The sequence below is a fragment of the Drosophila virilis genome, chromosome X, assembly GCF_030788295.1.
Source record: "Drosophila virilis strain 15010-1051.87 chromosome X, Dvir_AGI_RSII-ME, whole genome shotgun sequence".
In the NCBI taxonomy this organism is placed as follows: Eukaryota; Metazoa; Arthropoda; class Insecta; order Diptera; family Drosophilidae; genus Drosophila; species Drosophila virilis.
Window position 1 is genome coordinate 15331983 of NC_091543.1, and position 15754 is coordinate 15347736.

The 15754-nt window shown below is 39.0% G+C and overlaps 1 protein-coding gene across 3 annotated transcripts in view; it reads left to right on the plus strand.

Annotated features, from left to right (window-relative positions):
* LOC6635427 (uncharacterized) overlaps positions 1–15754 on the plus strand; it is a 54295-nt gene that overhangs the window by 17770 nt on the left and 20771 nt on the right. Inside the window, exons 1-3 of one of the 3 annotated variants that reach the window (XM_002059027.4) lie at positions 2425–2532; positions 6686–7147; positions 11349–11528. In XM_002059027.4, the coding sequence (XP_002059063.1) occupies positions 6695–7147; positions 11349–11528 (633 nt within the window). In that variant the 5' untranslated portion in view covers positions 2425–2532; positions 6686–6694. Of the gene's footprint in view, positions 1–2424; positions 2533–6685; positions 7148–9634; positions 9780–11348; positions 11529–15754 lie in introns of those variants that run through there. The other 2 variants (XM_015169092.3, XM_032439972.2) reach the window with 2 other exon arrangements.

Here is a 15754-nt window from a genome sequence, read left to right on the forward strand (position 1 = left end):
CTGGAAATTCAAGCACTTGTTTTTAAAAGAGCTACATTATCAAAAAATGTTGGCTGCAATTTTGTCTTTTTCATCTTTCAAAATACCAAAAGTAATTTATTTGAATTTTTAACATAAAGCTATTAAGGGGGGACAAACGATGCATCTGCTGCTTGCTCTGTTTTCTGCTTGGTGCTTATAATTCCCAACTGGTTGTAGGTACGTGCTGGGGACAAGCGTTTGTAAATCTAGAGTCGGTAGCAAAGTCTGCGTATAATAGAACACCTTCGGTGTGTTTATATGTTGTTAACCTTGGCCGGCGTGAAATGTACCCTATGAAGAAATTAAACTTGACTCAAGCTTCAGCTTTATGAACGACCCTCGCCGGTTGAGTAATATTCGCCATACTTTGCAAACTAATTGGATAACATATATAAATTTACATAGGTTTATAGGCCAAGGCCAAGACCATCGGAAATGCACTGAAATTTATACATTTTAATTAAATTGTAAATTGATATTCAAAGCGAAATATGTGTGGGTCGTTAAGCATTTGAATATCTAATAACAACAGTTCAATGCTTATTCCCCATTTCCTGTTTACGTCCTTAATACCAAATGCCTAATTAGTTTGCGTATGCGTCGAACTAGCACACTATATAGACATATATATTTGTGTGTTATACCACTAGAAATTCAAATCCGATTTGTTAGTTATATTTAATTCAATTAAACGATGACTACATTTAGTAATTGGGGATAATAATTTGTAGTGACAATAATAATAGGAGTGAAACATTGGAATATATTCCTAATAATGCGGATTATCCTTGTTGTAATTTAATTTAAAATTTTCATTTGTAGTAAAACCTATTTTTCAACACACTGGCCTTAGATACTAAAAACAGGACATGGTCTTTAAGAAGAGCTGCTGACAGACCCAATGACATGTCATTGACTGCGTCATGACCTCGCCAGCAATGAGAGTCGCGACGTTATTGAGATTGATTTTATATTTATGAAATTATGTGGAAATTTACTTTGTTTTGCTTCTTCTTTTGCTTTCTTCTTCTCTGTTAACTACGAGGAATACAATGTGAAAGCCTTAAGACATTCATTATTTTCTCATTATATGGTTATAAGACTTCATTGTAAGAATATCTTGGGAATTTTATATTGAGTATGAGATCATGTTAATCTGCCGACTACAGCTACTTAATTAGTAAACTTTTTGGATGCGAATAAAATTGGTGTTAAACAATTAAAGACGCTATGAGTAAACAAAATGCGCAAACAACTAGGTGGTAGATGTCAGGCGGGTTTCGCTTTACGAAACCAGCATAATACAAACTTGAGACGCATAAAGTTGTTAGACGGCGGTTTATGCTGTCGTTCTTGTGCTCGTTCTCGTTGTTGTTGTTGTTGCCATTGTAGTTGTTGTCGTTGTTGTTGTTGGCGTTAGTAGCACCTTCGTCTAGTGTGCGATGTTCCGCATCAATGAGCGCTGGAGAAATCAGTATTAATTACTTGACTTCTTGTTGGCTCTGAAGCCAGCCAAAAACAGCAGCAATGGCACATGTCACACACACACATACACACACACACACACACACACAGGCATTGGGTCTGGCAAATTGTTTTGGTGCGTCGCATAGTCGCCATTAAATCTAATGGCCAACTAAATGGCGCATCGCATCGCCCTCTTTTGGCTGCGAGGCTAAGTGGCCGCGTTTTTCGTGGCGCTGCAAATCTGGCACTTTTGGGCCACCTACGCGTGTACTAGTAAAAACCAGATCTGTCAGCGTTATGAGTCGTATACTGTTCGCAAAAGTTGATTGTGTGTGTGTTTCGGGGAACTTTTAGTCAGCTAAGGGATTTTAAATTTCGGCCATTACTCAGCGAACAGAGTCAAACGAGTTTGTTGCTTCAATTCTCGTTACCATTTGGATGAATTTTTCGCTTTAACTTGCGCATTTTAAGTTTAATTAGTTTAGCTTATGATTAGCACATCAAGAATGCCGAAACAGATATAAAGTGGAAACACTTAGCGCAACTCTGTTTCATATTTCAATATAGTATATCAGTGCATTTATTTGCGCTATCCAACACTGCTAAAAATTTCAGCCAATTCCATTACGAAGTGGCTCGCAAGTGTTTCTTATTTAATTTAAGATACAATTTTAGGTAAGATAGAATTTACTATAAGCTTGCGCTACTCAGCACTGCTCAATGTTTCAATCAGTTATTCTGCAATCCAAATTGATTTTTGCTTACCAGCACTGTTGCCAGTGTTGGCACATTATTCACTTGATAGATTGATCAAATCGATCCCTACAAATGATCTATCGATGACATTGCTAATCGTTAACCGTGCCTTTCCCTATTTCCTTTTTTGTTTATCAACACTGTGGCCAGTGCTGCCACATGTACGCAGTTCGTTGGCACAACATTGAATTTGTATAGTATTACATCTTGGCATTGCTTTGCGCTGAACAGAGTTTATAAGTGGCTGTGTACTTTGACAGAATTGCAAGAAAACAGACTTGAAAAGTGGTAAGCTGCTTAGTTTTTGCTAAAACTGCTTAGGAACTGTTGAGCAAAGTGTGCTTGCCGACTTTTATGCAATGTTCAAGTCACTTTTTATTTTCTTTATTTATATATATATTTTTTCTTTTATTTTTTACTTAAAAAGTATTTTGAATTTATGGTAAAATTCCAGAAATTTTACCGGAGCTGACTAAGCACATGCTAGGCAAATGCCTGAGAACAACCGCAGACTTGACTTTCGAGTTTGCCCAAAGGCGTCGCAGCCGCAGCCCGCAGCGTGTACGTTGTCTATCGACATTTTGAGGCAATTCAAAAATGTGCTGGGATAGAGTGGGAGGGAGATAGTGGGCGAAAGAGAGCGGGCGCATCAAAAATTCACAAAAGTCGGTTGCAAGTTTATTTAAATTAGAGACTTAAGGATCGCATAAGTTACACAAATCGTGTTAATAAAATTAGAAATATGCCAGCTGGCAGATAGGTGTCTGGGGAGCTGACGAGGGCAACTACCTAAATTGACAGTAACTGGGTGTGCGAGGGTGTGTGCGGTTGTACAGTGCTCAACAAGTGCGGAAAATCCGAGTTATTCTGCTCGCTACAAATGCAGATGAGCAAACTAAAAAAGAACTGAAGCGTAACTGGGGCGATAGTTGCGCGCTGCACGTTGCACATTGCACGTTGCACGTTGCAATGTGCAATGTGCTGCCGCCACCCTACCCCAAGGGAGCACCCTGTGGCCGTAATGCGGCTTGTCAGTGCCGCATAAATCATTGAAGGGGATAATAAACTCGACAGGCGGTCGGCATATAACGTTCGCACAGGGTGCACCAAACGTGCTAGCCGAAAGAAATACAGAGACTTGGACAGGCACTGGCAGGAGCAGCGGCTCGAGCAGGGGCCGGGTTTGCGGCATAGACAGAGAGCTGGGCCATCTCGATTGGGGCCGGGCACATGTGTGTACCCCCAAACGTGGCACAGATAAGGCCCGCCCGGCCACCAAACAGAGGGCAAAAAACTGCTCATGTTTGATGCCTGTTTGGCCAAGGGCGTCAGGGGTAAAAGTGCGGGCCTGTTCAAATAAAATTAAGCGCACCAACAGCAGCTGCCATTGCATGGGTCATCAAACCGAGCGGCCGCTGCAGTCAGCGCCCATTCCTTCACATTGTATAGGGTGCTTGTGCTATTCAAAAAATTTTAAAACTCAGTTAAATTAGTAAAGTTCGATCTTCAAATTTCAAATCAGCCTTCGCATTTTATTATTGGGGCGCTTATTTTGTCAACTTGGGACTGAAACTTATGCGAGTGCTTGACAGTTGACAATGGATACGTTTGCATACAGGGTGATGGCTAAGTGAGACAGAATATATTTCGCCTAAAATGAATGGAAGCTTTTAAGGTATCGAGAGCGAGCGATTATTTTCAAATGATCGCTTTAGTCCTTTATTAAAGCGCAATTATATGTAAATGGGAAATTAGGTTTGAATGAAATTGAAAGACAATAACATCAGTTGGGTGCCTTTTGAGACGACATTTCCTTACCCGAGGCACCCTTTAAAGTCCAGAGACAACAGCTTCGTTCACAAACAAATATTTTTCGTAAGTGAAGAAAAATTAGGTACAATAAATTGAACGGAAGTCGCTGCTTAAAAAGGAAAAAAAAAGCAGCAACGAAAACAAAAATAAAAACAAAACAAAAAAAAAACAGGGGAAAGAGAAGGGAAAAACAAGTGAAATACGGCAGGCAAAGCGGAAGCTTGGAAAGTACAAAAACACCGACAACTGGCAAATGTCGACATGGGCCGGGCAAAAGCCGGCTTTCAGGACAAGCGGAGCGGGGCAACTGGTGTTGTTTGCCTGCGGCTACTGCTGTGGCTATTTGGCCAACACACACACACACACACACACACACACACACACACACACGCGACAGCGACTACGCGTTGTTGTTGTTATTGTCTAGCCATCTAGATTGAAATTCTTGAGCCGCCGTAGGCCCGAAACAAGCTTATGTTTATACCCTGGCAGCTGGTGCTACAATTCTTTTACACAGTTTGTCGCCATATTAGGGAGCATAACCTACAACAAAGCCAACAGCCCATTGAAGCCTGTGATGCTGTCGAGTCCCAGGCAAAAGGTGTAGGCGAGAAGCTAAGACAATCAAATTGTGATGTGATATAGGGAAATGGACATTAAAAATATTTAAAAAATTATACGCAACACGTGATATTAGCTACATTATTCCGATCGATAGATCTATCGGCGACACTACAAATCGATAACTATGCTTATCGCTCATTGCCAATATTGCTTGCTCTCTAGTCGAAAAGCTTAATGGAAGATTTCATAAGATATCTGAATCTGAACTCTATAGCGTTAGTTATTAAGGTTATCTTAAAACTTTCTTAAATGGAGCCACTATCGATTGTGTTATAGATATCGATAGCTATGTCTATCGCTTATCGCCAATATAGCTGGCTGATGACACCTGAGCCTAAAACCTTGAGCTATATTTCTTTAATGTTGTTTTAAAACCATCTTAAATTTATTCAGTATTATAGATCGGTAAATTTTGCATATCTGGGATGTCCGTGTGTGCAGTGATAATTATGTCATTTAGCGGCTTATAAAAAGCATTCTTTATTTTATTATACAGTTAATTATATCATATCAGCTGTATGCAATAAGAAATTTGGCGTTGTTTTTTAAATTGAGGGTATTAAATGTTCGGCAAAAATATATAGTCTAAGCATATGTGTGCTTTACGCGGAGACACCACTTGAATAAGTCCGCACAACGGGAGCTGTTTAATAGAGACAGACAACTAGACAGCCTTGTATAGAAGGTAGGTAGTAGGAAGCACAGCTGACAGACGTACTGCCAGGACTAGACAAGTATACAAGTATACGTTCTGTTCAGCACGCCGCATTGAGATTTTCAATTTCCATATAATGTGGCATGTCGGTGCAACGCCGTTTGAAATGGTTTTGGCAATTTCCGTAGCAAATACCAAACAAAGTAAAACCAAGCGTAACTTGCAACAACTGCAACAAAAAAAGAAAAAAAAAATAGAAAAAAAAGAAAACAAAACAAAACACAAAAAAAAAAACTGCAAAGCGACCGGCAAACAATGAATCAAATGAATGAATAGAAATTTTATACACGTAATGCCATGGACGGCATTCAAGCCAGCCGACAAATTTGTCGGCAGCAATTAGCTAGAGCAAACAAAAGCATTCTAGTCTATTTTCTCATGTTACTTTTTGAGTTAATGTTAGCTAACAACCACTCGAATTGTATAAGATAGCGCAGCCGATTGTCAAGCTGACGCGCAGTTCAAATAATTTACATATTTAGCCATCGAAGTTTAGCTGGTGTTGCCATATGCTCAAAGCAAGTGCAGTTTGGCAACCTGAAAAATCACTTGTCAAATATTTACCAAATGGAAGTGCCTGGTAAAATCAAATATACATTTTACTAATGTTATTTACATACGCAGCATTAAAGTTGCGCCTCTCACTTTCAAAGCGAATAAATTGGACAAAGACGAATTTCGTTGGAGTTTGAGATATTTTAGAAATTACTTTCTAAATTCAATAATTTTTATCTTTATTAAATTAAACTCATATTATGCTGTTATTTTAAACTCTGTATGTGTATGAAGTCTTTCAGTAAATTATTATTTTTGTTTTCTTTTTTCTTTTGTAAGAAACGCCTTTTAACATTTTTTAAATTTGTTCTACAGTAAAAGCCTTTCCCAATAGCGTGTGACCACTGTGCTCACATTTTTTCTTTTTCTCTTTTTGTTACTCTGCAATTTCAGGATTAAAAGTCACTTTCTCTTTTTCTGTGACGGCAAAGCCTTTTATTCACTTAATTTTTTGGTCGGGTGTACATGCACAGGTAATTGTGTGTGTGTGTCTTGTATAACTTGACAAAACGAACTGTGCAGCACATCCAGCCCCCTCCAGCAGCTCCCTCTCTTCCCTTTCAATCAACAAATGCAATTTTTTTTTTTTGCATGCGTAATGTTAAAGTAAATGTAGTATCCAACCATTGTTAGAGTGCCTCCTCCCGCTCTCAGTCTTCCGCTGGTTGCCATTGTTGGGTCTTACCTGTCATGTCAAATATTCATAGTGGTTGCTGCTGTTGTCTTCTATTTTAGGTGGTAAAAATGCCGCCCGCTGAGCATCATGTGGCCACGCCCCAAGCGGCTGGCAATGACGACTTTCAACTGGAAGCAAGCACAAGTGCCGAGAAGTGGAAGGATGTGCCGGACAAGTATTTACTGGTGATAGCACACTTGCTGGCCGGCCATAGCAATGAGACGGAGGATATGGAGCGGTTCAATGGCCCGATACTAAAGGCTAGCATTAAATCGGTCTATTGGCTCTTTCTCATCCAGTATGCGGCCCTGGCGCTGCTGGGCGTTATCCTCAATATTGCCATCATTGTGTACATCATGTACCATCGGCTCTACAAGGATGTTACGCATGCGTTCATCATTAATTTGGCCTTCTGCCATTTTGTGCAGTGCGCCCTGGTGTTGCCCATTTCGTTGATGGTGATGCTGCTCCAGAACTGGATATTTGGCCAGTTCCTGTGCTTTTTTTTGCCCATGCTTCAGGTGAGTGCCAATGTTACTTATTACTCCCAGCCGGCCAGCACTTTGGCTCCAGCAAATTTTAATTAAACTTACACACGAGCATTGTTATCTCAGTTCTCCCCTGTCTCTCTATCTATCTGCCTGGCTCACTCCGGTCTAGGCCAGTTCACATTCTGTACTAACGTTGTAACGCTGCCAGCGGGCCAGATGAGCCGATAAACCTCATGGCACTACGACAAGTTAATAAACTTAACGCAGTCTGCTTTATCGGTACGCTCCTCTGTTCCGCACACAATGCCAGAATTGCAGTGCAAACGACAAGGGGGGAGTGTGGAGTGTGCTGTGGGGCATTGCAGGCTACCAAAGCACATAGCTAGAAACAAAGTAGAGATTGGTCAGAGGAACAGTTAAGAGCCAATAAGACACTAAAATATGAACCAACTGCAAACAATGAATTCAACTGGTTATTGCGATTTAAGCTCTTTGTGCAGTTTTTCATGAATTTAATACGTCGAATATAAGCTCCATTTCACGATAGTCAAACACTGGTTTTGATTTAAATCTTTACAAATGCATAAATTTATATTTCGTTTGTAATTCAGTACAGACTAATTAAAGCAGATTAGGGTTTCTTACATCGTTTGAATTGAATATAACATAAATTGCAGATTAATTTGTTGGAGCATATTGTTTTATCTTTTCGCAATGAGTCACATATCGTTGACCAACACTGGCCATGTGATGACTAGTGTCTATCGAAAATAGCAATCGTTATCAGTTTTTGTGAAAGAAATTTAGCAAATTTTACTACTCAAGAATATTGTATATAACATTTCCGATTCACATATATTTACTCCATAAAAAAAAATGATGTTGACTTTTATCAGAGTGTTATACCGTTAAATTGCCACATGCCTGCAGGGTATTTAAATTTCGGCACTCCAAAATAATAGCACTTAATTGCTGTTATTGAAATAATAGCTTCAATTAATTAATTATAAGCCAAGACAGTAGAACAAAGTGCTATTTGATACTTATTTGAGCTAGATATTGTCAAACCCCGCCCAGCCCCATTAATGCTTTAAACATGAATACAAGATTCTTGACATGGACTCTTTAATGGAAAATTTAATTGCTTTTTGGATAACCAACTCATTTAGAATTCTTTGCTCCATTGTGACAACTAATGCTCAAGTCAACAAATACACATTTAAAATAATAGTAAAAAAAAACCCGGTCCGTGTGTGTACTCACATTTGTAAATTTCCCAGTATTTTATTATAAAAGTAAGTCTAATGTGTATGCATAAAAATGTAAACATTTGGCTCAGATTCACGTCGCAAGCTGCAGCTCAATATGAAAGTACGAAGCCTACTTTAAGCTTGTTGACATTTGCTCAGAAAAGCTTTTATTATTTCATTACCATCAACGATTAATTTTTTAGAGTTACATATACGTATTGTAGGAAGTGCAGTAAAAGTAGTAAAAGCAAAGTTGGTCCAAAAGACACGAACTATATATTCGAGCAATCATTCCTGTTTCATATAGTGGTCCAATCCATATGTACTGGTGTAAAGAGGAGGGACATGTTTTGACATATCTGTATTAACTCGTCTGTATATATGTATACATGCTATGAGGTCGGAGGCGTATTTAATCGCCTCTATTTGAGTACAACACTTTTGCGATGTATGGAAAAAACATGAAGGAGTTTAGCCCTAAGCTAAAAAGTTGCATTATTTTGTGGGCTTTTTAGCTGCAAAACACAATTCGATTCGATTTCCCCAAACATGCACGACTGCACACGACACGCGCCTATCCCCGACGCTTTTCTCATTTCTGTGACAGCCAAAGGGCTACCAACTGAACCTAATTGGCATGTCAGGCTCCTTAAGAGCACCTGAAAATCAAAAGACCGTAACGATACCTATCCTAAGTGATTTACCAGTCCACACTTGGCTCAACACATTGCGCCCCTTGTCACCTGTGACATTGCCAGCACCGACGCAATAGCTCCTGCCGCGTCTTATTGTCAAAGCCACAATGATTGACACGTCTCACAGCTGCAGGTACATTGATGTATATATATATAAATATATACACATTTCTGTATATACATTTGTCTGTGTATAAATGTAAGGCATTGGCGAAAAAACAGAAATTTACTCTCATTCAATTTGTTTTGTTACTTTTATTTAACGTTCTCAGGTCGCCTTTGTCTCAGCGTTTGACGAAAATAAATGTTACATGACAGGAGTAGAAGTTTCGATAAAACGATTAATTTCTTTCTTTTATTTATCTTTATCTGTATTCATTGAAAATGGGCGAAATGTTTATCTGCTACCCGAAAATCATAAGAGCCAGACACAACAAATTTATTGGGCGGCCCCTTGTATAGTGTACACAGCTTAAGGGTATTTTACTTTTTATAGAAATCCCTCAATTTTCACAAAATTGATAAAATCCTATTTTGAAAGGTAAGGCCATGCGCTTTGAAATATATATACATTTGAGTGTCATATTTAAGCCCTGAAAAATTCAAAATGCATGCATTTCCCGACATGTGGCTCCCAGGGGAAGAAGCAGCACGGCCGCTGAGTGAAATGCGCAGCAAAACAGACAATAACGTGTACACAAAGCAATAATATCACATGTATGTACTCAATTTTGAAATGCAGCCTTTACATGCTAGCTGCTGCTTTAGATTGTATTATAGACGCATTTGGAGAGGCAAAGGGCCAAGAGGCAAAATCGTAAGCAACGGATATGATTCGATTTGATTGCTATCACAATGGGCGACAAATAGCAAACGGATATTTGTGGCATTTACGCATACATTTATCTTTTTGTGCGTGTGTGTGTGTGTGTGTGTGTGTGTGTGTATTTGTGCGAGCCCTGCACGCCTTGCCCCACCATTGGAATTGATTGATGCCACAGCCCACAAACATTACAGTTCACTTCGATGATGCCTTGAATTTCTTTATTTTAAGTCAAACCCAAATGAATGCACATTGCATTTACGACTATATCTTTTTTAACATTCCTATGTGTCCTCTTCTGGCACTTCACCAGTATGCTTGCTGGTGAATTTTCTTGTCACTCGACGAGAAATGTGAGTGGAACTGAGCCAACTCCAAGTGCCCAGGTCTTTTTGTTCAAGTGCTTCAAGTTTTAAGTTCCATATCTTGGTCGGGCAATATGAGTGCCTAACAAAAAGTCATCTACAGAACATTGTATAGAACATTCAATCTTATCAAAATCTTAAGAGGATAGGTAGAGCGAAATATTTAGTACATGCTAGATCTTTAAGGCTCATAGAAAAATTTGAATTATGTTCGATAAAACCCATTTACTTTCGACCAGTTTTCATTCCTTCTTTCGTAGTTACTTAATAACAAAGTAAATAAAAAGAAATAAAGGTAGAAATAACTGGGGGATTTGAACCAGCGACTTCACGTTTGCCGTGCTAACAAGCTAAATTTACACAACACATTTATATGAATGATTGTTGCTGTCCTTAGTCCTTTTCTTAAGCCGGGCTAGTAGTGCAAGCTTGGGTAAATATTTCCCAGAACTATCGTTTTAGTTTCCATCAAATTCGATTAGCCTCAGTAACGAGATTTATCTGGATTAATATGTTAAGCAAGTAAACAATATTAATGCTGCAAGGGTATTGAAGCTTCGACAGCCAAATAATTTGTTCTTCACGACTTCGCCTAGGTACTTAGTTATGCCAAGACGTATAGACTGACCATTGCCCATTGCTAAACAATCTGTTAAATATATGATATACACACACACACGCACACACACAAGCACACACGTGCGTGAGGTGTTGTCACAATATCCAATCTGAACTCAAGCAAATAAATAAACAAAGCAAAGACCTAGCCGAAAATGGATAGTCGGGCAAATCTTTGGGATTTCGCCATTCAAGCATAACAAGATGTTGCCATACACACGCACACACACACACACACACACATATAGATGAGTACATATGTGAGTGCGCAGCCAAGCGAGCCGAGCCTGCTCCATTGGTGGGTGCAACAACAATCAGAGGCAAACAAATTTGTTTCAATCACCGCACACGCCCAAAAAATATTTTCCCAAGCCATTCGACTAAGTTAACAAAGCTGAGGAATCAGCCAGCACCAGCTTTTGCCTTTTCCATGACCGCCCATCCCCCTAATCTGGTATCTCTTTGTTTGTGTGCTTGCAGGACATACCGCTACACGTTGCCATGATATCGCACATCCTGATTGCCTGGGATCGCATGCGCTGGCTAAACGATCCGCTCAAGGGGCGCATACCCGGCTTCGTCTGCTGCTGTGCCACCTGGCTAACTGGGATGGTGATTGCCCTGCCCTATCCAATTTATACGATTTACGTGGAGCTTGGGGTGAGTATTCATGAACATGAGCAAGCTTAACGTGTTGCTTTATTAAAAATTACGCGATGTCATATGTGTGTTTCTCTGTATCTCTGTGTGCCTGAGTGTCTGTGTGTGTGCGTGCGAATATTTGAATGTGTGCATTTTGTACCTGCCTAGATCAAAGTGAATTCAGCAGACCGTTAAAGCATTGAGCTGAGCTGCTTGACAGCCAAAGCATCGACCCTTGGAGACATTAAAAATCTCTATATGCTTCTTAAGTAGTTCAAGGAAATCTCCGAAGAAATTTTCAAGGCCCTTCACAACAATTGCTGCTTAAAATCAATCAATTTTAATCGGTCACAGCTTTTTATTTCTGCCATGCTAACCATTTGTGGCATTTATTGAAAAATCTTCAATTAAGTCAAATTATCTTATTGTCATTTGTCCGATTTCTGAAAACTAAGTTTTTCAAACTTTTTGCTATTCTTGTCGATCTGTTAAGAAATAAATATAATAAATGAAAGTGATTTTTATTTTTGGAACCAACTAATTTTATTTTATTGATTTGACTCATCAACTATTATGGGAAAAATAATATAGAAATCTTCAATGTAAAATTTATTTTCCTTGATAATTGTAGCTTTACGTATATCTATGTATATATATATATATCTTCAATGTACAAACTATTTTGAGTTGCATCAAAATAATTTGAATTGTTTCAAATAATTCGTAGCTCTGTAGAAATAAAATAGACTTATCGATGTCTACTATTTCGATACATGAAGGAATCGATTTCATAGGCAACTCTTATCCAACTCACATGACTAGACAAGTTTCAAGCTAATGGAAATATATAGTAAAATATCGGAAATAGCTAGTTACGTGTAACAGTTGCCATGATTAAAATATACAATAATAATTAGATCTTTTCAAATCCCGCCATGTTTTTGTAGATTTTGAAGGTAATGTTTCACACCTACTTAAACTGAACAGCTTATCGCGTTGTTGCAGGTTTCGGTTCGCGAAATGGTTCAGTGGGCTTAGTTTGTCTCATGTGCAACCGGAATATTTGTTATACAATGTGCGCTGTCGCCTCGTTTGCATCCACCACGCCATCGTCTGGGAAAGCCCCAGCGGTCTGATTAGCAACTAGAAACTGGCAAATGGCAACTGGCAACTGGCAAATGGTAACTGGCGAATGGCAACTGCAGCGGTTCATTGCGAGGCGCCCGACAATGTTGGCCCGCTACTCTGAATGGGGGAAATGCGGCATGCGGGGGCTGCGTCTGTCTGGCTGTTAGCACGTGTGATGGTGTGTGGGCCAATTTGAAACTCGTTAACATGGCTTGTCAACTGCGCTTCTATTTTGCTGCCAAAATATTTGCAACATGGGGTTTTAAAGTGCGCCCACGACAACGACAACAACGCACATAAATATTTATGGGCCATAAAGTGTTGCAACTTTTTGATACACTCATCGCGCTCGTGTTTCTCTCTACTGTCCTTTTCTCTCTATCTCCTTCTCTGTCTTGCTCGCCGTGTTTGTGTAAGAATGTGCATATGTGTATTTTTAGACCCGACCTGTTTATGCCTTGTTTGCGTGGTGCCGATAATTATCGAAAGCAGCCGTTTAACCGCACAAATACAAAACAAGCTTAGACTCATCCTTAAATAGGTTTTCGTTATGAACTTTATTCTAATGATAGCTTCACATTAATAATTCTTAAATTATCTATAGCCTATTATATATTGGAATACTTTTAACAGATAATGGAGTCCAGCGCATCGGCAAGCGAAGCACTTTCTATAATTTAGTTCGTTTTATACCCTTTTAGAGGGTTTAATAATTTTGTCATAAAAACTATAATTATTCTAGATCAGCATTAGTAGCTGAGTTGTAGTAGTCCTGTCCGTCTGTCCATCCGTCTGTTTCTATATGAACTAGTTCAGTCTTGAAACTTTGTCAAAACATATGTCAGAACCGGTCGGATCGGATCAGTATAGCCGCATAGGAACAATCGGTCAAGTATAAACAACTACTTTGTTTATCAATATATTTAAAGCAAACTCGCCAGTTATACGTTTTACCATGCTCCATATCTTATCAACATCGGCCAACTGTACATATAGCTGCCACAGTAAATATCGTCCAAAAAGTAGGTTCTCAGCATTTGCGAGCTTCACTACTATCACATATTTGCAAGAGGCAAATGTCTACAAGGGTATTAAGTCTTCGGCGTGCCGAATATATCCTTACTATTTTGTATTTATTTTGTACTTGTGGGTAGTTGTTCCAGTTATTGTTCTGGGCTTTTGGGTACTGAACAAGTTTTTATTTTTTTTTTTTCTTTTATTTAAAAATTAAAAAGTTCAAATTTGATAAAAGGTAACTTATTTTAGTTATTGCATTTTGCATTAAGATAATGGAAATATGCATATAGATATCTCGAATATTGACTGGCAAACCGGAAATTATAGTAATAACCATTTAAAAGCCCGCACCGTAACATTTGCCACACTCACATATTGTAAATTAATTTATGAGCTTAAATAAGAGAGTGCACTAAGAGCGAAAATAATATTTTTATTTATTCTAGGCAGGCTAATGAAGTGGTGCGGGCGGCCAAGTTGAAAATTGGGACTTGATATTGCTTGCCACTTGCCACATGCCGCTGGCCACTTGCCACTTGCCACTTGCCACTTGCACCAATGTGCTTGAAGTGGCAGTCTTTTTGGGTCGAACAGGTAGCGCCGAGAGCCAAACCCTTCAGTAGTCCAGCTATTGGGCGAAACGCTCAGGTCAGCTCATATATCATGATTGGGTCGGTTGCTTGCGTGGCTTGTTGGCAATTATATGCGGTATTTATGCAGCAGAAACTATATGGTATACTTATACATTTCTGGGGACGCCAAACGACAATTTGTATAATTTATATGGCAATTCAGTGAATGTCTGGGGCACATAACAACCGACGACCTGCAAGCAACAAGTGACACATGCGGCACGATGATGATTATTCCAAGGATGATGACCAAGATAATGATAACTACTTGTGTAGCGATAATAATAATCAGTCTGATGATAATTGCGACGATTTATAATATTTATGCCCAAACGTCGATTATCATTATGTGCTGGGCGAGTGTGTGTGTGTGTGATTGTATGTGTGCATACTTATAAGGCAGTCAAACTCAATCAGTCGTCAATAATATCATTAATTCAATACACATGCATATATGCGTATGCTTAATTTGTTCGCAGTGCTAGGAACCAGACAAAAGACACACAACAAAAAAAGCACAACAACCATAAGGACACGCTTCGTAGAGCATCGGGCCTAAACCCGCCTTAGATACCCATTGCTGGCGGAGGGCTTATTATCTCATTTGGGTTCGCCTCATGTGCAATTTATGAATATTTTACGTATACGTAATGGCCGAATTGCTGCTGAAGAGGGTAGAAGTGATGTGCCATTTGGCTTGGTATTTCTATTTGAGTTCAACAAATTGCTTTGACATGCGGACACACACATGGGCACATGCGCACACACACACACACACACACACACACACGTACACATACAGACACATACGGGCACCCACTCGCTTGCCGACAATGTGAACTTTGATTCGTCATGTGGCAAGCGATTCCATGGTGTTCCTGCAATCTTACACATTCCTTTATGTCCTGTCTGTGATTAACAATGATATTCGGAAATCATCTTTGATATGAATTTTGATAGGTCTGTTGCGAGCGGGCAAGTTCGATACAAATATGGCAGTGTCTGTATTTTAAACTGACTTCAACAGAAGCTCTAACACAAAGGCAACCGAACATAATTCTACATAAATTCACAGCAACACATTCGCTAAAAAAGGTAACATATTCTGGGCAAAGGTTGAATATACCCTTAACCAAATCTCGACCAAATATATATAATATAGTTAACAAATATATATAATATATATGGGGCGAAACCTGGAAGGAAACTTCAATGGAATTAGTTTGATAAAGGACAGTTGTGGCTTAAGCTGAACCAAACATTATTTTCCTAACAACTTGTTTTTTGATATTTTAAAATTTAATTGCCATTTTTTCCTTTTAATTTTTGACTATATTTTCAGTACTCTGAATTCGAACAATAACCAATTTTTTTTTATGTGCAACTGTTCAAAACAGGACGAACCAAAGGTCGAACCAAATCCAGAAACTGTTTCATGCAGGTTGAAAAATAGGCTGCGAAAATAGA